The sequence below is a fragment of the Stomoxys calcitrans genome, chromosome 5 (genome assembly GCF_963082655.1).
Source record: "Stomoxys calcitrans chromosome 5, idStoCalc2.1, whole genome shotgun sequence".
NCBI classification, from domain to species: domain Eukaryota; kingdom Metazoa; phylum Arthropoda; class Insecta; order Diptera; family Muscidae; genus Stomoxys; species Stomoxys calcitrans.
The window spans coordinates 115,923,800-115,947,826 of record NC_081556.1 but is presented as its reverse complement, the minus strand read 5'-3'; the positions used below and the strand labels follow the sequence as shown (position 1 = coordinate 115,947,826).

At 40.9% G+C, this 24,027-nt stretch overlaps 1 protein-coding gene across 1 annotated transcript; it reads right to left on the bottom strand.

Moving 5' to 3' along the window:
* Positions 1 to 1,699: 1,699 nt before the first annotated feature.
* Positions 1,700 to 5,665, bottom strand: LOC106086654 (GATA zinc finger domain-containing protein 14). The gene is made up of 2 exons (XM_013251405.2): positions 5,071 to 5,665; positions 1,700 to 3,864 (listed from the first exon to the last, which is right to left on the bottom strand). Exons 1-2 carry the CDS (start codon positions 5,249 to 5,251, stop codon positions 2,378 to 2,380), a joined length of 1,668 nt encoding a protein of 555 aa, XP_013106859.1. The 5' UTR covers positions 5,252 to 5,665; the 3' UTR covers positions 1,700 to 2,377.
* Positions 5,666 to 24,027: the final 18,362 nt, after the last annotated feature.

Genomic DNA, 24,027 nt, shown 5'->3' with positions numbered 1-24,027 from the left:
CCGATCTGCACAATATTTGGCACGGATTGTTTTTTTTACTGATCTTAACCTTTCTGCAAGATTTCTTTAATATCGGTCCAGATTTGAATATAGTTCCCATATATATGTATCGCCCCATTTCCGCCATAATAACTACAATTGGCCATAATAACTACAATTTTCAACCGATTTACACAAAATTTGGCACGTATTGTTTTGTTACTGATCTTAACCTATCTGCAGGATTTCATCAAAATCGGTCCAGAGTTAAATATAGCTCCCATATATATGTATCGCCCGATTTCACTTATGTGGCGGTATTACAGCAATTTTCAACCGATCTGCACAATATTTGGTACGGATTGTTTTCTTATTGATCCCAACCTTTCTGCAAGATTTCTTTAATATCGGTTCAGGTTTCGATATAGCTCCCATATATATGTATCGCCCGATTTCCACTTAAATTGCCGTAGTAACTTCAATTCTCAAAAGATCTGCACAATTTAATTAAAATTTGTCCAGATTCGGATATAGCTCCCATATATATGTATCTCCCGATTTCCACTTAAATTGCCGTAGTAACTATAACTTTCAACCGATCTGCACAAAATTTGGCACGGATTGTTTTGTTACTGCTCCTAACCTTTCCGCAAGATTTCATTAAAATTGGTTCAGATTCGGATACACCACCCATATATATGTATCACCCGATTTCCACTTAAATGGCCGTAGTAACTACAACTTTCGGCCGATCTGCACAAAATTTGGCGCGGATTGTTTTGTTACTGATCTTAACCTATCCACAAGATTTCATGAAAATCGGTTCGGATTTAGATATAGCTTCTATATATATGTATCGCCCGATTTCCACTTATGTGGCCGTAGTTACCACAATTTTCAACCGATCTGCAAAATATTTGGCACGGATTGTTTTTTTACTGATCCTAACCTTTCTGCAAGATTTCATTAAAATTGGTTCAGATTCGGATACAGCTCCCATATATATGTATCACCCGATTTCCACTTAAATGGCCGTAGTAACTACAACTTTCGACCGATCTGCACAAAATTTGGCACGGATTGTTTTGTTACTGATCTTAACCTATGCGCAAGATTTCATCAAAATCGGTTCAGAGTTAGATATAGCTCCCATATATATGTATTGCCCGATTTCCACTTAAATGGCCGTAGTAACTACAACTTTCGACCGATCTGCAAAATATTTGGCACGAATTGTTTTATTACTGATCTTGACCTATCCACAAGATTTCATCAAAATCGGTTCATATTTGTATCATATAAATATATCTATTGCCCGAATTTATTATTGTAGGGTAGGTTTAGGGTATTATTATCCTTACGGGCTTTTTTTTATCAAAAAGGGTCCATTTCAATATAAAGTTCAGTTTTTCCGATAGTAGAACTAGCGTTAAGAACTATCGATGTTGAGGTAATAATTAAACTATTGCCTAGACAGTGCCATCGATAGTTTGTCAGCTCTATTTGCTACCCAAGTATGGGTTTTTGAGCGTTTTCCATGGTTTGGTAAGCAGACATATTGTAAGCAGACAGTTGGTAAGCAGACATAGACATATTTCCAAAAAAAAATAACACCATAAATATAATTACGTTTCTATTTATTATGTTTTTACTTTATAATTTATGTTATTTTTAGACTTTTGTATTGTTTTTTTGTAACATACAACTTTAAAGCTTAGCTTACGGTAATGTAAATACACATTTAAGGAAATTTTCTGTACTTAAAATCTTAATAACTAGATATACAATAATAAGAATAAATCAAAAAAGTAGGCAGAAATAATAAAAAAAAATATACAAAAATTAAACGATGTTTGTATACTGACTAGAAGTTAGGAAGTAGGACAAAATTATTTCTTTGTATATAATTCCAAATTATATGTAAAGATTACTTTTTTTTATTACTTAAAAATAGGTGGGCTTGATGTGTTTCGGTATATAAATATAGATTGTATACTGGTAAAAGTGTCAGATGCACATGCTTGTTTGTTAAAGTTTTGTTTTTGGAATGGATTTTGAATTGCCTAGACAGTTAAACAAAAAATGGAACAAATACAAATAAATAGAAGACAGACATTAACTTAAGCAAGCTATAATAGAAATTGCTTAGAACTAAAGTTTTCAATCAATTGTATATCTATATACTTATGATGTTAGGTGTTTTAGTTTGTTTTTGCATGTATAGCAGATAAAACATGGGCGAGGGTTTTTGAGTAAATGTGGATATGTTGGGTAGGGTAGTGTTTTGTAGATAAGTAGATAAAACAACGAGTCTTTATGTTCTCCGTTCAAAAAAAAGTAAAAAGAAAAACAAGAAAAGCCTAGAACCGTAACTTCACTTTGGAGGTAACTCATCTGCTCAATCGTCAAAGAATAATATTTCCAAGATTCTTTTTTGTACACTTTTGCGTCTCTCCTTTGACATTTTCAACAGCTCTGTGGTTACCAATTCGCCCAGCAGTTGTTCCGAGCTGCGTTGCACAGCCGGTGGCGTGGGCGGGGGATTGTGTGGTACTTGGAATTTACCAAACCCTTGTTGCTGTGGCATATTATTCTGCTGTTGGCTATGTGGCAATTGCTGATACAGTAATTGTAGAAAATCGGCATTGGTGGAGAACATGTTGCCGCCATTGCTGGTGTTGGCATTTAAGTGCTGCGGTGCCCCTACGCTACGCTGCAGAGCATTTGTTGATGAAGCATTTGAGGGAGCTGGAGAGGGGGCTGCCAAAGCACTGTTATAGGGATTGTCATTATTGTGTTCATTGAGTATGGTTTGAGGCTGCAACATAGAAGCACTATTTTCATCAGAATCTTCATCGGTTTCATCGCCTCCACCAAACTGAGAGCTATTGGAATTATTCAGGGCATTATTTGCATGCTGTTGATGGTGATTATTTGAATGTTGTTGTTGATGATTGGCATTGGCATTGCCATTACTGTTGCTGTGGTGGTGCGGCAGCCCATTATTGTGACTATGTTGTTGGGCTGCTGTGGCTGTTTCGCTGGCAGTATGATTCATTAAATGTACACGAGGCTTTTTCACATAGTTACCGCTGGAGGAGGAATCCATATCCTCTTGATGGTTTTCACTAAAACTCGAATTACTAAAGTGATTGTTGGCTACACTCATACTACTGCTAGGGCCCGCCGAAGATGTTGCATTGTTGAGGTTAGAAGTCGATGACTGATGCGTAGGCGTTGAAGAGTGTCCAGCACTATTTGTACCATTGTGGGTGGCGCCAAGTGGTGAGGAGAGCGGTGACTTAACCGACGACGAAGATGAGTGCATGCCACCCAGAACCCCACCATTGCCATTGTGTTGGGCGCTGGCCACAGCCGATAAAGCATTGGCAGCATCACGAAAATGCTCATTGTAACTTTGGGAGGGATCGGCAGCCAAGGCTGCAGCCACCGCAGCTTGCTGATGATGCAATTGGCCATGCACCGCCGCCGCAAAATCTCTGAAAACTTGATCGGCCTCTAATTTAACACGACCATCACCTTCTAAGGCTGAGGCAGCAGCTGCCGCCGAACTCAAAGCATTCATGGCATGCTGTTGGTCTTGAAACGGATGATGTTGGCCAAAGTGACCCATACTCTTTAATGAACTATTCGATTTCGAATCCATATTATAATCATTAAAGTTGGAACCATTCGCCGAGTGGGGTGAGGTAAGAAAGTTGGGCACATTGCGATAGGATTTGCGTGGCTGTATATGCTGGTCCAGAAATTTCATTTTCTCCAGATAGGGTCTGGACAGATGTTCGTATACGGGTGGATCTCCTTGTTTGCGTTGACTAACATAGCGTTCGCGTAAATACTTCCAGCGTTTTTTGCAAGTTTCCACTGGAAATTAAAAAAAAGACATCAAATTAATGAAAAGTTTTTAAAACGTAGAAATTTGTTTAAAAAAATCTTACAATAGAAAAGCTCTAAATAAGGCTGCTTAAATATCAAAGCCTCTTTGCCTTTTTTATCCAACATGACTGGGTACACACTAATAAGAATTTTAATTTCAAAAATTCAAATCGAAACGTTGGGTAGATTAGTTTTTGCAAATTTTTTAGAGCTTCTTACTCTCATCCCTATGTTAGTAATGATTTTTTGCGACCCTTAATAACAGGGAAAAGGGGTGGCATGTTTTTTTTCTGTGAAAATCTCTAACGTTTGGCAAGTGCTGAAAGTCACCCACGTATGTGTGTGATAAAAAATATTCAACTCACACAAATATTGAGAGCCCCTTTGCTGGCATTAAGGGGAGGGTGAAGAGCCAGCAAACTGAATTACAGAGTTATGGAAAACCTTTTGAGGAATTTTGAATTATGTTATGATAAAAAAAAGAAACGCATAAAAAGCCTCTAAACATCTCACCATATTACATCCGCCTGTATTTTGGGGGAGGAAGTAGTAATTAAAAAAAAGGGAAAATCTCATGTGAGTCGTTTTTGCAAAATCTCTTCCCTGTGGGTTATTTCTCCACCCCAACCTTACTTTAGGGTTACACATTTTTTATGTAAAAGCAGCTCAGTAGTAAGAGCTGTTTTTTGCCAACATGTGCCAAAGCAAGGCCGTAATAAAAGGGAAATGCATCTAAGCATGGCGATTGTATGTTGGATGTAATGTTTGTGCTGGCGGCAATCTTAGGCGGGAAAATTGAGTGATTTTCTTTGTGAGACCAAAGTGCCCTTCAACTTAAAACACCACAGTGTTATGAATGAAATGCTTATGAATTGAGTATTTTCCCCCTCTCAGCTTACGCACTTTGAGTAAAAAATTGAAATGTTTTTTATGTGAAAATATCTCCATTGAGGGTGTGAGATTTTTTTCCCTCAGAGCATGAGGGTTCGTTCTTAGCTCTGGTGTTATGAGTTGGAATCTAATAAGAGCACATCTAATATCCAATCCAATCAACATTTATGGGATAATAAGAATAGCCTCCCTGATTACAAAGTGCATCAATTAATGTTTGGGGAGAATATTTTGAGTACCTACCTATTAAAAATTAAAAAGAAATAATGAAAGAATATAGGAAGGAAATTGGATTCAGCTTACCATCACTTCTTAGCTTCATGGCAATCTCTTGCCAAGCCTCATCTTTTGTCTCGTATTTATTTGCTGCCGGATTCTGACCATTGACACAGCCATTGAGGTAATATTTCTGTCGATTGTATATAACCGCATGTAGGGCTACTTCATCAATCAACTGTTCATCCATTGCAGAGTTAGAGGGCATAAACTGCGACAGGTTGATGATTTCGTTTTACCCAGTCCAGTAACACATATGAAGTGTATCAAAGAGGCAAAAATCACCGTTATTCACCCAGAGGGTACGCAATAAATCACGATATGAAGCCGAAAGTTCCTTTTAATTAAGGCTTAATTAATTAAATTAGCAAGATTTACGAAGACGACGTCGTCGGTTATGACAGGGCAGAGGTTTCATTGCTAATCACGCGTTAAGGAGTAAACTCTATGCCACTTTTGATGCACCACATATCGCACAGAACTCTTAATTTCATATAGAGAATAACTTTAAAGATTTTTATTTAATTTTACTCAATTTATTTGTAGTTTATTTTATTAGTTTTTACGAAATTTTCCTCGTACAAGAAAACCAACCAAAACAAAGTTAAGTTGGATGCAGCAAAAATAGCGGTGTTGCCGTAGTTGTTGTTTCGCTTTACGAGTGTTGACTAATCGCATGGGATTGTTGGCAGCGACAGAATAGTTCCGTTTTGTTTTGAGTATTTTGCCACAGAGTGTGCAACCCCTTAAGGTATTGAGTAGTTATCGAAGGGGATTATGGCATTCTTTTTTTTTATAAAAATAGGGGTTTGTTTTTTTTTCAAGCAATTGCTGGGGTATGTTTTTCATTCCCATTAGCATTTGCAGCAGTCATAATAAAAAGACAGCAATATTTAAAAAAAACATCGTGTGGGGGTTTACGATTTATTGTACAACATGTAAAGAAAAATGAGTACTGCGTTTCACAATGGTGGATTTTTTAAAAGGTGATAACACTGTGCAACAAAATACAATTATTTACAAAAATTACGTTAAATACATTTTTTTCAATGAAGAGATACAAATAGAAGTGCAGTGCATTAGCGTTTTGAAAATTTATACTTTATTTAAAAAAGGAGGAAACTTCCCAAATTTGGAAATTTGTATGTCAGTCTGCAATAAGACTCAGACGATTTCGTTCATTGTGATACTACAGCAACAGGCCCGACACGGGATATCTGTGAGTAGCACATAAGCTCGAAAATTGAGGTCCGGTCTGTGTAGTGTTCATTGCTGCCACGAGAAGCTTAGCTGTGATACCGGGCGCGTCCACAGGTTGCGGATAGTGGAATACTTTATATGGAGTACCTGCAACGGCAGCCGCGGACAATTAACGGTATCGAGGGGAGAGTCTCATTGTGAGGCCGGGCGGCGTTGGATTTTGCTTAAATACTCAGTACCTATGAAGCTTGTTATGGCAAGGCGAGTTATTGGCCTCTTTTAAATAACCATTGACCAACCTGTTCCCGCGGCGATGGGTCCTTTGAACCGGAACGAGCTTGTTCACCTACAGGATCTTGACGAGAAACGCCACCTTCACATGAAATTGTGGCTACAACAACAACAGGAACGGGGGAAGAAGATCGCTTTAAAAATCACAAGAACTTGCGAATGTTTGCAAATGCAAATTCGCCCATGAACGTGAATTAAAGAACAGGGGCAAACTTCTCACATGTCAATGAGTGATGTCTGATTCAAGTTTAGCTGAATGATAAGGGGCGTTTCGCAGTGTGACATCTTTTTGTGGAAAAGTTTTTTTGATAATGTTTATTTCCGATAATTCAGACAAGTTCTTCAGGACATGAGTACCTAAAATGGAACTCCTTCCGCCTGCCAGTGCGGGACAGACACCCAGCAGATATTCTTTAGTCTCCTCTTTCTAGTCTTCCTCACAGTTTCTGTAGAAATTATGGCACCTCCAGGTCATTCCTTTATCCTTAGGTTAGGTTGGGGGGCATGCGACTAGCAACCTAGGTAATCAGCCGCTTCACTCGGAGATCTTAAGTTCATTTTGTTCGCCCTAGAGAAGGGTAAAAGAAAAAAAAGAGTACGGAGAACATAGATAAAGATACACCGTAGCGCCGTGTAAGACAGCAGAAACGCCGGAAAAATAATGTCAACGCACAAGACAAAAAAGGTAGGGAAGCAGACGGACCGGGAAGAAAATCGGACCTGCAATAGTAATGTTCCAGTCAGACAATTGAAGCTTCTACAGAAATCCAGAATAAGATGTGGACTAATTGCCTGAAGGGAATCCAGGCACTGAGAGAGGTGTTCACGCATTATCTTGTCGCAAGTACGGGACAATGGCACAAAAGAGTTTGACTTCCTTGTCATGGGGCATTATGCAAAATTTTGCAATGACCAGTCAGGACTCTCATCCGCAGTGCGAATTTATGCTTCCTCAGCTCCTGGATAACGACGTCCGATGATATACGCAGCCACAGGGAATTTGATACTCTAAAAACCTCAGTACCAGCCCACACTTCATCCGCGCCGTCATTGTAAATAGTCACCCTACCAACAACTACCTCTCCTAGGAAGGTCTCACTGATTTCGTAGCATAATCTGCGCTAATCAGCGATCTAGTTTAGGTCAGCTCATCGTGGGTTGGAATTCTGAGCTCCGATTTGTTTGGCGTTCATCGTTGTTGTTGTTGTAGCAGTGTGTTGTATACTGAGGCGGTAGCCCTTGCCGATGAAGGTCTCAATCGGATCAATCCGGTTCGTACAACCGGCTATCATGGGATTGATCATCGTCATCACGAGAAGCTCATCTGGGAGCGATCGGACGAGTCCACAGGTTGGGGATAGTGAATTGTTGGAGAATGGAGAGTCTCATTGAGAGGACGGGTGGCACCGTCTCTTGATTAAATACTGTCAGGAGTCTTTAAATAAACAATGCCCATAACGTTTCCGCGGCAATAGGTCCAATGGACTGGAAGAAGCATGCTGATTTCTGGATCTTGAAGATGATCCCAACTTCCACATTAGCAAATGTGGCTACAACAACAACATGCCAGCACGTGGATTGCTTCGTTGCCGGCCTCCCCTTATTGGCTCGGGACCGAGCAGATCCTGAGAGCCTTTTCCACGATTTGAAGGAGTTCTTTGCATCTTCCTACCAGTCGCCACACATGGCCTTCAACGCCGCCTGGCTGTCCCAGTATATTGTGACAATCTGAACGAGCCGCCACTTCCGCGTCGACATCGTCTCCAGAGCCTTCAGAACTGCGAAGACCTCCGCCTGAAAGACGGCAGAGAGCTCACTGAATACGTTGCACTATGTGTGTCAATCTGCGGTCCATTCCAGGCCTGCTCAGCGATCCCCGTCAACCTTGATGCTGACAGCCTTTGCTATGTTTCAATAAAGCTCTTTGCATCTTCTTACCAGTCTTGACTTCTTACGGCTCGATGCCAGGGCTTTCAGCACCGACTGACCGATCCAGTATATCGTAACAGTCTGATCGAGCTTTCATTTCCGCAACGACATCGTCACCAGTTCCTTCAGGACCACGAAGACCTTCACCAGAAACCTACATGATTCCAAGGAATTCAATAAAGACATCTGCTACTGTTCCCTCATCCAATTTGGACCCGATGAGGGCAGGGTACCCCCAGCCTAGAGATCCCTTTTAGGAAACCAAGGTGCAACCCGTGAACAAGGAATTACGCATATACTACGCCGTTACCCCTCATCTCCATCCCCAAGCAGAACAGAAGAATGACAAAAGTTTGAGAAGCGCCAGGTACCTGACTCCCTCAGTCTTAGGGCAATATTCGTTGCCACATACCCAGCATACAGGCCTAAGATCAAGAATGGCATTCAGCGACTCTCTCTGGGCTTTTCTCCTTGATTCAAGGATCAGCACTTACTGTAACCTCTCGATTATACTGTGGAGAACACAGCTGTCTAGAGTCCGACGTCAAAGCGACAGCTCTACCAAATCAAGGACAGGTCCCCTGAATAAACTCAGATTTCTTCTTCTGACGAAAAGTTCTAGCTCAGTGTTTCTGGGACTTAGACCAATCTCATTGCCTCTCTCCCATGCACACCTGTCCGTAATAGTAAAAGTTAAACGGCCACTTACCCTGCCATCAAGACGAAGTAACGAAGACCTTTACCCTTGCCTTCTTGAAATACCTCAGAGGGAATAAAATCTCTCCTGTTCCTTCAGTCCCAATTTTCCTTATTGAGCCCTCCGATAGTGATGCTTTGATAATCGAGCCATTCAGCATTGTAACAACCCAATTCACCAAATAGGGGGAACCCAACCACATGATGCAGGGAACTGTCAACCGACTGAGCCTTAGAGTAGGCATGCTGGTAGCCGCAATATCATTGAAAGTCGAGACGGATGTTATAAATGTGTCGGTTAGTCTCTTCGCGATCTTCAAAATAAAGGATGGGAAACTGATTGGCCTGTAGTCCTTGGGAAGAGAGTGGCTTGGTTTCCTGGCCTTTCGGTCCGGAACCAACCCAGCTTCCAAAAAACATCTCTAGGAGTCGTATGACATACGGTATCACTTTTTATAATGTAGTACTTCATGCGGTCCCGTTCACTTGAAGCTCCAAACGAATTCACAGCCCAGACTGTCTTCCACTCCTTTGTGATGTACTCAACCATACTTCCAATGCGTACATCAATGTTAGCCTGAACACACATAAGGGTTTGCGTTCTGCATGGTGAACCTGAATACCAATACTAGAATTACGAGCAGGTGCACCAGCTCGTCAGGCATTTCCATTGCACCCCATGATCTCTTGAGCGACGTTTGCTGGCAAACCGTAATTTCTTTGGGATCAGACCCCCTTCCACATAATACTCACCATCGACCGATCACTCGACTTCATAACCTCTGAGCTACGGACGTTTATCAATCAGAAGAAGGCCGATTGGGCCGGCTTCAGACTTCAGTACACCAATCGGCGCTTCAGTGAGCTGACACCTATCTCCACCCAATTCGCAGGCATCATTAACGCAGCAGTTGCTCGCTTTATACCAGTCGGTCGAATATCCCAAGAGCGGCCTAATTTCCCGCCGCAGGCTGCGGTACACGCAGACTTGCGTGATGCGATTTGTTACAGGGACCCCACTAACCCCAGAGTCAGTGAGCTTAATCAGTCAACGAACATAGGCGAAATTTGTGGATGGAACATATGGAGCAATGAAACAGGTACCGGTTAACGCAAACTGTGGTCTACGGTTAAGTCACTCTCGAATCCGGGTAGAAGGGATGATAGGACCTCAGTCATTTTTGGTGACGTAACTGTGGCTTATCCGAAGAGACGCGTCGGATTTTTCAACCGTCAATTTATTGAGAATCCCGAGTCTTTGAGGAGAGCCATTCGTCGTATCCATGATCTCCGAGCCAATGGACAGCCATCAGAATTTACCGTTGACGAATGTCGCGTTGGGACCCGACGGAATCTCTACTCTGATGCTAAAGAATGGGTATATACTTGGAGTCGAGTATCTTACAACTGTCTTTAAACTGTCTTAATGGGCAGTGTGATCCCGCTACTGAAGCCTGGGAAGAACCCTAGTAAGGAGGAGTTGTACTGACCGATCTCCCTTCTCTCACCAGTAGCCATAACGCTTGAGGGACTACTCCTCCCGAGCCTCTTTGGGGAATTTCCATTCGCCAAGACATCGGCATAGATTTCGAAGACTGCATAGCACATTAACTGCTTTGCATGCCATTATCGCATACATTTGCCGTGGCTTCAATTAGCCGAGGCCATGTGATAGGGTGGTCCTCGTGATACTGGATCTAACGAAAGCGTTGACACGGTCGGTCATGCCAAACTATTTGAGGACATCGCCAACACGTCCTTCCATTCAAATCTTAAACGCTGGGTCGCTAATTATATGTGTGTGGTCGGTCATTAGTGGCACTAAGAAATAAGAAGTCGAAACACCGTAGAATGAAACGGGAGTTCCTCAAGGTGAGATGATATTTCCGGCATTGTTTAACCCCTAACTATCCTGTATTCCACACCCTCCAGACGGTATAGAGATCGGATCATGTGCGGACGATTGTTTGGGTTTATTGTAGGTTAAACTTCTACCTCAACTATAGGCGGAGCGATGAGGACCACGCCCACTAGGGCACTGGAGACTATTCCAAATATTCGACCCATACATATACAAATTAAGTGTGAAGCAGCCAATGCGGCTATGAGACTTAAGGCGATGGGGGGAATGGATGGGATGGAGCAGCTCATATTATCGCGGTATAATCGAGGCGTCGATAGGAAACCGGGAAGGAAGGGAAGAGGTTTCCGATCGTATACCTAAGATGAACCTTGAGATCGAGTGCGAGGCACTGCTGCGAGCGGGACAGTTTTGTATTGACAGAACCCTAGTATTGCCATCTGGAAGATCATATTACACGGATGGATCAAACCTAGAGAACAGAATGAGCCTGAGGGTCTACATTGAGAGCCCAGGCACTGAGATCTGTTTTAGACTGCCTGACCATTATACAGTCCTGCAGGCGGAGATCCGGGTGATCACTGAATGCGTATTGAGGTTTGCTGCTAACGCGAGGACGGTTAGTGTGAACATATTTGCAAATGAAAATTTTGACCATGAACATTCCACTAAGGAACAGGGGCAAACTTCTCACATATCAATGAGTGCAATCCGATTCAAGTATAAGCTCAATGATAAGGGGCCTCCATTTTATAGTCGCATCCGAACGGTGTGCCGCAGTGCGACACCTCTTTGGAGAGAAGTACCTCACAAATGTTGCCAGCATTAGGAGGGGAAAACCACCGCTGAAAATTTTCTCTGATGATCTCGCCAGGATTCGAACCCAGGCGTTCAGCGTCATAGGCGGACATGCTAACCTAGGCGGTACACAGTCTTGCAGTGTAAGAAGGAGATTAATGCCTTCTCTGAGGACTGCAAAATCAGCATCGTTTGGTTGCCGGGCCATAACGGAATATGGGGGAATGAAAGGCAGACGATTTGGCGGTGAGGGCCAGAGGACTGCCATCAATATTCCGAAGCCTTTCGAGTCGACGCAGTCCGAATTAAGGGCGTGGACTACGAATGCGCATGCAACCCTGTGCAACAGAGAAAGGTCGGTAGGACGGCGAAAATCCAATGGGGGATCCAGATCGTGAGAAGACGAGGCTATTACAGAAAGGAAGTGAGAAGGAGGTCAGTATGGCTATTGGTATTATGAGGGGCACATAGGACTACGAACTCAAGTATGTAAAATCGGTGCGGCAAGTGATAGCATGTGTAGGGCATGTGGGCAAGATGATGAGAAGTTGGAGCATTTTCTTTGTCATTGCCCGGCTTTTGGGTTTAACGGATACCGGCACTTAGGTGGGGAGGCCACCGTAGCGCAGATGTTAGCAAGTCCGCTGAACGCCTGGGTTCAAATCCTGGTGAGACCATCAGAAAAAATTTTCAGCGGTGGTTTTCCCCTCCTAATGCTGGCAACATTTGTGAGGTACTATGCCATGTAAAACTTCTCTCCAGAGAGGTGTCGCACTGCGGCACGCCGTTCGGACTCTGCTATAAAAAGGAGGCCCCTTATCATTGAGCTTTAACTTAAATCGGACTGCACTCATTGATATGTGAGAAGTTTGCCCCTGTTCCTTAGCGGAATGTTCATGGGTAAAATTTGCAATTGGCACTTTGGTGGGGACACAGTACAGACATGAACCAATTTAGGGGCGTGGCATGGAAAACAATTGAGGATTTTGTAATTAGCACAGAATTCCTAGTATTTAGAGCACACAACAAGCCGATTACTGGCTTAGGTGTATGTCCATAATGGCATGGGTCGGATTATCATCCGCTCTCTCTTTTCAACCGAACCCAATATTGTGAGAAGAATAGAATTCGTAGCATTTCTTTCGCAAGGTTCCATTTATTTTGATAGAGTGCAGAGATGGTTGAAATTTGGCACCCTCCTCCCTAATGTAACCTCAAAGCCTCCAAAATTGTTTATAATAAATAAAAGTATTTCGCATTCAGTAGCTCTATTGGTTTATTAGTTATGTTACTAAGTATTTGGTCTTTCGTTTGTAGATCTAAATTAAACTAATTTTTTATGAAACTAATTTATACTCTAGTAAATAAAAACTAATTAAACAATTGTTAAACACTATCACCGTCACCGTCTATTTTAAGTTTATTTGATGTTGTCAGGGCCATAGTCTGGTTGGATTTATTGGGATACCATTTAAGATGTACTGCACGACTGCTATCCTCACCTGCAAGGTGGTATAGAAGAGGAGAGAAGTAATGTGAGTGAATATACATTTTGAAAGAAAAAAAAAAAAACAAACAAAACAACAACAGTCTGGCAATATTATATAAGGTAAATTCACTAGCCCAACAACAACAAAAATCTATCATACAACTCTGTAAGAATGGTTTTGGAAATTTTCATTGAGCTGTCAAACTTCTGTTTATTACAGTATTTTCATATTCAGCGTCAAGCCAAGGTTAACCGTCTTAAAATTGTAAACCATGGTTGAAATAAGATGGTTAAGTCACTTCTTAAGTCCAATCAACGCGTTTGACGTTCTTGTGGGATTTGGATACAACTCTGGGATTGGACAACTCTCAGCTGGGCAAGTGACCTAACCTTCTTTAGTGAATCCTGATGTTAACCAAGAATTTGACGTTATAGTGGGATATGAATACAAAACTGCAACGATAAAACTTCATCAGCAGGGCTAGTGCTTTTACCTTCTAACTCATGCTACCAAGACCTAGTATTTGTATTCCCCAAGAAAGCTGTCATTAACTTGTTACATCCAAATCAGCTGATTTCCCTTTATAGAATCAGCTGATTTTGATATACCAAGCCAGCGAAAGCCTATTGGTTGCACAGTACATTGCCAAAATGTTGTAGATTAAGTCATTGAATCTTACCAAAGTTGTGCTCATGATCCTGTGAGCATGCATGAGGACATATCACAAATCTTACATCTATGGGTTTTTCCACGTAGATATCCAGACGCGGCATTTTGGCCTTTTCCACCTCACAAGGTGGTGGTGGAACTATTACATTAGAATTAGAATTAGTCACTGGTTTGTTTGTATCTGAATTTGGTAGACTTATAAAAATATTATTCTGCTGTGTGCTGGGAGTATTGGGGTCTATTGTGTTGGGATTAGTGGCTTCGCCCGAAGGGGAACATGCCGTCGAGGGGTGCCTAAAGTGTAAAGCTATAGGACTATTATCTTTTTTGGTTTCAAGAATACGAGGCTTTGGAAGCGGAGTTGTTGGCAAGGGATTTGAACTTAGGTCAAAGTTGGGTGAGGGAGTGGGAGAGGTGGTGGGTGTCGCAGAACTGGTTGGTGTTGGTGGTGAAGGATTTTCAGGTGTGTTGGTCTTGGGGCTAATAACATCTGAGTTTAGATCTATGGAATCTGACAAAACTTGTGGTTCTTCATCCTCCACGGAATCGTTGTTGCGGCTATCTATGTCCAAATTAAATGTATCGGAATCATTGGGGTTAGATTTACTATTGATATCCCTTTGTGCAATTTCCTCTAGAAGTTCATTTAGCGTAATAATGTCCTCTGGGTCACTTGCAATATCGCTTCTGATCATCGGATCATTTGGTGAGGGTTTCCTTTCATCTTGTTGTTCTATTTGTGATTCTGCATCATTATTGACATTATCACTAGCCTCCACATCTTGAACATCGCTTAGATCCGGTTGTGTTTGTTCCTCAGTCTGGGTAGTGTTTACGCTTTGATCTTCAGCAATAGGTATGCCATTGACATTTTGTTCGGCACTTTCCTCAAGAAGAGGATTTTGCGTAACAATATCCTCTGAATCAATTGCAATATCACTCCTGGATCTTAAATCGACATCATTTGATGAGGGTTCCACTTGAACTTGTTGTTCTACTTGTGGTTCTGCGTCATTATTGGCACTATCATTAGCTTCCACTGGAGCCATATCATCTTGAGCATCGCTTGAATTCGATTCTGATTGTTCCTCAGTCTGGGTAGTGTTTACGCTTTGATCTTCATTAAGAGGTATGTCATTGACATTCTGTTCTACAATTTCTTCCGAAATTTCATTTTGCGTAACAAAATCCTCTGACTCAATTGCAATATCACTTCTGGATTTTAAATCAACAACATTTGGTGAGGGTTCCACTTGATCTTGTTGTTCTGCATCATTATTGACACTATCATTTGCTTCCACTAGAGCCATAGCATCTTGAACATCGCTTGAAGCCGATTGTGATTGTTCCTCAGTCTGGGTAATGTTTGAGGTTTGATTTTCATTAAGAGGAATGCCATTGACATTCTGCTCTACAATTTCTTTCGAAATTTCATTTTGCGTAACAATATCCTCTGAATCACTTGCAATATCACTCCTGGAGTTTGAATCTTGTTGTTCTATTTGAGCTTCTGCATTATTAGTGACATTATCATTGGGATCCGATTGAGATCGTCCCTCAAGTTCTGCTGTTGTTATGGGATTGTCTTCCGTTTGAACCTTGATATCATCCAAAGGCAATAGTTGTTGAAGATCGTTGCTGACATTGTCTGCCTCCTCGGTTGGTGGTATTTCTGTTTCGGTTACGTTCGGGGGGTTACCATTGTCCTTAACCGAAGCTTGTTCTGTTTCTATAGCTGCACTTTTCACTAATTGTTGTGTATTGAAATCTTGATCCGTTTGTTCTGGATCTACTAATTGTTGTGTATTCAAACCCTGATTCGGTTGTTCTGGTTCCGAGGCATCACTTTTCACTGATTCTTGGGTATTAGAATCTTCATCCGGTTGTTCTGGTTCCGTCGCAGAGATTTTGACTAATTGTTGGGTATTTGAATCTTCATCCGATTGTTCCTTTATTGCTGCAGCATCTTGAATATCCTGTGGGGGCTGTTCCTTTGTAACATTTGTATCGTTGACTTCTGGTTGGGATTGTTCCTCTGGTTCATCTTGGGTAGAAATCTGTTTTGGTTCTAAGACATCATTCTGAATTATTTGCTTTGTATTCTCATCTTGTTCATCTTCTTCTTTAGGTTCATCTGGTAGAGACTTTTCGCTAGGTTTACCGTCATCATCATTTTCTTCGAATTCGTTAAAATTGTTCTTCTCCAACGAAAAGAAATTATCATCTAAAACAATTTCGTCTGATAAAACTCCAATTTCATCGCTCTCTTCTTCTTCTTCGTCATTATCATCATCATCATCATATTCAAATGAATTGAGGGCATTGTTGGTTTGTGCCTGCTCCAAGTCATTTGAACTTTCTACAGATTGTTCATCCTCAGCTAAATCATCAGCAGCAGTAGGAGAAGGAACAAGAATGTCTTTGGGAATATCCTCATTGACAGTATTGTTGACAGTTGAGTTAGATTTCTGTTCATCTTCATCAAAATCGTTCTCAGCAGCAGGGGAAGAGGCTATAGATTCCTTAACTAATTCTTGTACTTTAGGAATATCTTCATTTACAGAATTGTTATCATCATTGACGCTATCAGAATTAGGAGTTTCAGTAATGGATACATTCGCTACTGTACTTTCTAGACGAGGTACCGAAGAGTTCAGTGTCTCGTTTGTGATATCCGAATTAGAAAGGGAATTCAAAGTATCTGATGAAGATACTTCTTGACTTTGTGCCTCCAATGATACGGCATGATTTTCCGAAGGAGGTGGTTCGGCAGTGTTAATTGGTACAGAAGATGTATTAGAAGAAGCTACCATTTGAGGTTCCGTAGAGTTCTGTGTCTGTGCTGCAGAAACAATATTTGACTTGGGTTCCAAAGAAGATACAGCAGTATCGTTTTGATTTAAGATATTCACTGGCAATACTGTATCCGTAGTTTCTATTGATGTGGCATTAGGTTTAGCTGCGTTAATTGGTATTGAAGAGGGATTTGAAGACGGTACCACTTGAGGCTCCGTAGTGTTCAGTGCCTGTGCTACATTAGACTTGGGCTCTAAATTAGGTATAGTAGTATCGTTTTGATTTTCTCTCTCCACAGGTGGCATAGGTGTGGCATTTGGTTTTATTGTGGTTATCTCCACAGCCTGTTCATCTGCACTAAATGTTTCAGGCTGTTCTGTGGAATCAATTCCTAAGGATATATCCTCAGGTAGAATGGTATTACCTATTCCAGGTTGAGGTGTTACTGAGTCTCCTTTCTCGAATATACCAAAATAATCATCCTCCAAATCATCCTTTATCTTTAAGGGAGATTGTGGCTCATTGCCTTTTGTATCTTCTTCCTCATCTTCTTCATTTTCAGTATCTTCCTCATTTTCCTGTTGATCACTTTCTTCGAAACTGCCGCTGCCACTACTACTAATGCGGCTGCTGGATTCAATTGGATTTTCACCAGATGCCTCATAATCTTGGGAATTTTCCAAAGCTTGTTTGACTTGAAGATTTTCTCCGTTTACTGATATAAATTCGTCTTCATTTTCTTTTTCTTCTGGAGTGAAGACAGGTTTGTTTTTAACCTTTAAACCAGATGAAGTTAAAGGATCTTCTGGCAATTTTTCCTGAGGAATTTCATTGACATCTGGGTTAATGGGTAAAAACAATCCCTCAATTGCCTGTTGTTTTGTATCGTTCTTTTGATCATTGGCCTCAAATTCGTTGAGCCAAATACCTTCCACTCGTTCTTCTATTTGGGTGATGTTTGTTGAAGCTTTTGACTCCGTAGGTCTAGATGTAGATGTGTCCGGTGTGGGAGTGGTTATATTTTTTGCTAGCGACTCTGCCATATCTGCAATGCTTGGTGTGGAAAGGTGACCATCAAGAACTGTACTTCTTGATTCACGCGGTGACTCAGCGGGTGGGGTTTGTGTTTTATTGGAATTTTGTGTATCTAGTTGTTCTTTGTGCATCTCTGGAGAACAGTGTGGTGGTCTTGTGTGGGGATCATGGGATTTGGTATCTGTAATATGATGGATGTGTAGGTTTTAGGTTTTAGTGAAAAATTTCTTAAAATTTTTGAATACAACAATGCCAACTGTTGTGAATGTATGAGAGAGAGAGAGAATTAGGAATGGAGGAAAATATTGATTGAGTGAGAGAGAGAGGAAGAGAGAGAGAGAGATAAAGAGGGAGAGAGATAGGGAGGGAGAGGGAGAGAGAGATAGAGAGGGAGAGAGAGATATAGAGGGAGAGAGAGATAGAGAGGGAGAGAGAGATAGAGAGGGAGAGAGAGATAGAGAGGGAGAGAGAGATAGAGAGAGAGATAGAGAGGGAGAGAGATAGAGAGGGAGATAGAGAGAGAGAGAGAAAGAGAGGGATAGAGTGAGGGAGAGAGAGAGAGGGAAAGAGAGAGCAATAAGCTTATTTCAATAGAGCAACGAAAATGAGCCCCATTAGAAAAAGGTTGTTCAAACACTGATGATATGTATGACGGAAACTTATTCATGAGTGCAGTGGCATATAATTCAAAATAAGCCTTTGGTAAGCTCTGGTAAGACAACTTTTTACTACAAAGGAAAGTCGAAAACCAGAGTTTAAATGCAACGGGAAATTGCATGGAAAGTTTTTAGTGTCGTTTTAATTGTCAGCCTAAATAACAACTGGGTAAAACAATACGAGGGTATCAAACAGTCTTGACGAGACCCATAAAACTTTTAGTTTTGTTGCCTTCAGGCGATGAAAATGAAGGTCTGTAGTAATTGCTAATTTATGAGTGTGAAATCTTACAAGTGTCGAATACAAACTCTTCTGCACTGGGTCCAATCATTGGCAAGTCATTGAGAGAATTCCGTGAAGTAGTTCGATATAAAGCGTTGAAAATTACTCTCAGCCTTGTAGAAGTGCTTTGAGGACGAAGCATGCACTGGTACGGAATGTAGAAGTGAGGAAAATCTGGTATTTTATTGTTCGTAACACACCTGACCTTACATAAAGGCGTAATACTTCTCTTTGTTTGTAGAAAGTTTCCTCTCAAGCGATAAAAACGTCTCTCGTGTCAAACGACGAACATAAAATTTCGGGATCCAATTTAAACGGAAGTGGGACTTTAAAACGACCTGGCGGTAACTGTAGTAAGTATTCTTGAATTTCTCCTTACTATTTGAGGTAGAAAGTGGTTCAAACTAATTGCTGGATACGTTCGTAAAGTTGTGCCGTGACCAATATTTCGAAATAAATCTGGGTCACGCCCTTTTATAGGGTGTCTCTATAAGGTTAAAATCACCAAAACTCTTGTGAAGCAAGTTGCCTTACGGCATAGAAGGACTATCAGAGTAAGGTAAACCTGGAAATTGCGTAGAAAAGATTTTTGGGTTGTCGTCAGTATCATTTTTAATGGGCTCAGGAAACTTTTTCTGGAACGGGGTTGCGAAGAATCTTTTGTGTAATACCTATAAGAGTTGGAAGTATAAGACCAAAATCTATTGTTCAGTGTTGAAGGTTCTATAGGTCACAAATTTTGTCCGTTTTTCGATTAAGCGTGCATTTAAGAAGTTACAAGCATTTTTAAGTTCAAAAGAACATTTAAAATTTTTTGGTGAAGTTTTAGATTTAGATTTTTTAAAAATCTTTTAAGAAAGTTGTGCCGGAGTCCGTTATAGTTCACGAACTTAAAAACATTTTGGGAAAATTGAGATTAAAATCCCGGAAGCCTTAGTGAGATAAATTTTCAGGAGTTAGAAGCTTTTTAAGTTTGAATACAAATTTTGATTATTGTCCAATTTTTGAAGAACTAAATTTCTTTTGGTTAGTTCACCCGATAATCGATTCATTCGATAATCGATTAGAAGTTACATGCTTGTATATTTAAGTTTGTATCGACAATTTCAGTATTTTATGTGACTTTAGTTAATTTTGATTCATATTTCGAAAAATGGTCTAAGGTTTTACCTATGTGACTGGAATAACTTGTAGCTTTCTATAGAACCAAAAATATGTCAAGCAAATAGGGATATAGAAATGAAACAATACGATTTCATTAACTCACTCATAAGGAACCGGGAGTTACAGTAGGGTCATAGTACGGTGTTGTGCGTGCATCAGGGCATATTCTGACAATACCATTACTTAACAAACTCTTAAGGCATCATGGTATAAGAGCGCTTGAAAGCAATAAAAGGAAAGGCTAGGAAAACTCTTAAAGAAATCTGGTTTCCTTAAAGAAGACTGAAATTGAATACATTCATATAGGCAGAGAGTTAGGGAACATATGAAATGACAGCTGTTTTTTTATCCAATCGTTATAAGATAAGGTAAATATTGTTATAGGGTTATTATGTTATGAGGAGTTATGTTTGTATAGAAAGGGATTGTATATAATCACAAGGTATGCCTCCTTTTTCTAGAATAGTTTCTTGTTCACGAGATTTTTTGTTAAAAAATGTTGAAAAGTTTCTTAAGGTGACTAGCTCTTTTCCGTTTTAAAACATATCTTACCTGTAGACACTTCATCACATGGTTTATCTTGATCATTTGTAGAGTCTGCGGTTGGTCCTTGCGATTCTGTATCTTCTTGCACTTGAGAAGAGGTTTGTGTTCGCACACTTGGATTTTCAGGGTCCGAAGCTGCTTCATCATCGCCAACTTCATTTTCTACAGGGACTTCTTCTGCTTGCACCGCAATGGGTTCAGGTTCCGATTCAGGTTCAGGTTCAGGTTCCGCTTGGGGTTCAGGTACCGATTCAGGTTCTGGTTCCGCTTCAGGTTCAGGTTCCGCTTCAGGCTCAGGTTCCACTTCAGGTTCAGGTTCCGCTTCAGGTTTAGGTTCCGCTTCAGGTTTAGGTTCAGCTTCCGATTCAGGTTCAGTAGACTTGACTTCTAAAGCAGGATCTATGACCTCATTTGTATTTGGATCAGAGGTATTTGGGTCTGGGAACATTGGAGTACCTGTTGAAGCTCCAGTATTCAAATCTTCCTCTTCAACTGCTTCAATTAATTCTTCTTCATCTTTGGCTACAGATTCATTTGTAACTGTTTCAGAGTTTGGTGTTGCCATATTAGCACTTTCTGCTGTCCCGATTTCTTCCGTGTTTGCTACGTCAGCTTTCACTATCAAATCCATCTCTGTCTCCACTTCAACTTCCCCTTCCTCCTGCTCCGATGCCAGAGGATTTTCGTCTTTATTTACTGCTTCTGGATTTTGGGGTTGGGCTTGTTCTAGTTCAACAAGTGTCTCTGGCGGTACAGTTTCATTCTCTTGTCCTTCTGGCTTATTTCCTTCAGATTGTTTTAGTTGTTGGGCATCATCTAAAACCATTCTTCCTCCAAATTCCATATCACTTCCAAGTATTTCGGTAGAATCTTCACTGGTATCATCGTCATCATCATCATCATCTTCAGGTTCTGGTGTTGGGTTCTCTTCGGAAGGTGGTGGTAAAGGAACAGGAGAAGGATCCGGTAATGTAGCTGGAGCCGTAGAGGGAGCTGAAGCTGGGGAGGGAGTTGAAGGCGGTGAGGGGGCTGAAGGCGGCGAAGATGCTGGAGCTGGATCTGGTGATGGAACTGAGCTTGAAGCAGGCGATTCCGGTACAGTTGGCAGCGATTTTGTGCTTACTACAGGTGTTGGTATAGCATCATCTGCTTCTGTTTCACTCTCTTCCGCAGGTGCAGAATTTTCTTCTGTAAGCGATAGAGCTGACATTTCTGGCGTTTGCTGATCCATTACCGCCTGTTCAATTGGTTCAGCAGGTAATGATTTAACGGCTATATTCTGGGGCGTAGCTTCGCCACACTTACTTTCATCATCATCACATGGTATACTGGAATTCTCATCACACTTAACGTCTTCCAAATTCTCAATAGGAGGATCGAGCTCTTCCATAGAGCTTACATCGAATTCACTAGGATGTACCACAGGATGCATTGCAGGGTATATTTTTCGGGCGCCATATCCTTGCAGATGAGTTGTGGGATAGATCAATTCGGCAAATCTTATGGAATCACAAGGTACTTGCTCCTGAGGTAAACATAGATTTTTCTTTAAATCATAGAAAGTTCTGTCAGGACATCTGGAATAGAAATCGGTTAATTTTGTTTTCGCTATGCTTAATGCAATAATTTTAACTTACTTGAATCTTGTCTGATAGTAAACCCGATTGTCTTTCAATTCACACGTATAATAGAGTGAACAGTCGGATGGTGAACGGAAGACACCATTTTGTAAACAAGGTGGATATTTATTTTCACAATATTCAGGCACACCGTCGGCATCAGCTACTATTTGAGTGGGCATGCATTTGTTGCCTCGTATGCATTTTCCCTCTAGCTGCGAGAATATCATGTTGTAGGGGCATGCATAGATTTGGGGTTCCATGGATTTGTCACACTTGTAGTAGAGATGACAGTCGGAAAAGATGGGGAAACGTCCTTCGGTGGTACAATTGGGCTTGTATTCAGATGGTGTATATTGAACACACTGGCCAGAGGTGGCATTGAATTGCTGCAATGGAGAAGAGGGAGGAAGATATTAAATGACAGGTGTCATTTATGGTGTGTGCTCAATTAATCGTTATGGGATTTATGTATTATTTTTGCCCTTTCAAATAATCGAACAATTAAAAATGTCACATTATCAAATAAAGAATTAATCGAGTAATTGAAGACGATTAGTCGATTATCCGGGTAAACAAACTATACCGACAACGAAAATACATGGTTACCTCAGGTGTTATAGTGCTCCTTAAGCAAAAGTGTAAGCCGTGTAAGAGGCATTATTCCTATATACCATTTAAGAAGAGATTAAGAAAGAGTGGAAGAGAACGAAAGCCTTTTTCATTAAAGAAACAAAGACATGGTGTGGGAGTGGAAAATGGACGACATGGTTTGGTCGTACAGATCGTATAGATACCCGATCTTTGCCCAATATGGGACACAGGCAGTGTCTTCAGATTGGAAATTACCTTCAGAAATTTCCCCAAAAAGGGGATTTTATTCGTGATTGTGAAAATTTTTTCTTATTTGAGGTATGGGGATTTTTGAAGGGAAAAAAGTAAAAATTGGACATTTTCTAAGGGGAAATACCATCAGTATAGTTTGAAAACACCTCGAAAAATTGATGTGCGACCCCTCCGTCTACCTTTCTACCTTTACCACGGAAAAGTCTTCGGGAAAGCATAGGTTATGTAGTTTAAGTACTTTTTCCTTCGGAAAAGGGTAGTTCAAGTACCCTTTCCTTAAGGAAATCTTAGTTTAACTAAACTTTCCTTCTGACAAGTGTAGTTTACTAGCCTTTATTTTGGTAAAGTGTAGTCTAAGTACCCTTTCCTTCAGGAAAGCGTAGTTAAGTACTCTTTCCTCCTGGAAAGTGTAGTTTTAGCACTCTTTTCTTTGGGAAAGGGTAGTTGTAGCACCCCTTCCTTTGAGAAAGAGTATTTTTGGCACCCCTTCCCTTGGGAGAGAATAGTTTTAGGACCCTTTCCTTGGGAAAGCGTTTTTTTAGTACTCGTTCCTTCGGGAAAGAGTGGTTTTAGTACCCTTTCCTCTGAGAAAGAATAGCTTGAGTACCCTTCCCCACGGGAAAGCGAAGTTTTAGTACTCTTTCCTTTGGGAAAGCCTAATTCTATAAACCTTCCTATGGAAAAATACACTTTTGGTACCCTTATAAAGTATAATAAGAGTATATTTAGCCCTCCTTGGGGAAAGAGTAGTTTTTGCAGAGAGTAGTTTTAGTACCCCTTCCATTGGGTGAGAGTAGTTTTAACACCCTTTCCTTGGGGAAAGCGTTGTTTTAGTACACTTTCCTTCGGGAAAGAGTAGTGTTAGCAACCCTTTCCTAAGAGAAAGCATTGTTTTAGTATCCTTTCCTTCGGAAAGAGTAGTTTTAGGACCCCTTCCTTTGAGAAAAAGTAGTTTTAGTACCGATTCCTTTGGGAGAGAGTAGTTTTAGGACCCTTTCCTTGCGGAAAGTTTTGTTTTAGTACAGTTTCCTTCGGGAAAGAGTAGTGTTAGCAACCCTTTCCTTGCGGAAAGTTTTGTTTTAGTATCCTTTCCTTTGGGAGAAAG

Coding starts and splice junctions, on each gene's coding strand:
- LOC106086654 (XM_013251405.2), bottom strand. CDS start 5,251: ATGCCCTCTAACTCTGCAATGGATGAACAGTTGATTGATGAAGTAGCC. Junction 3,865..5,070: donor CATGAAGCTAAGAAGTGATG/GTAAGCTGAATC, acceptor TTTAATTTCCAG/TGGAAACTTGCAAAAAACGC.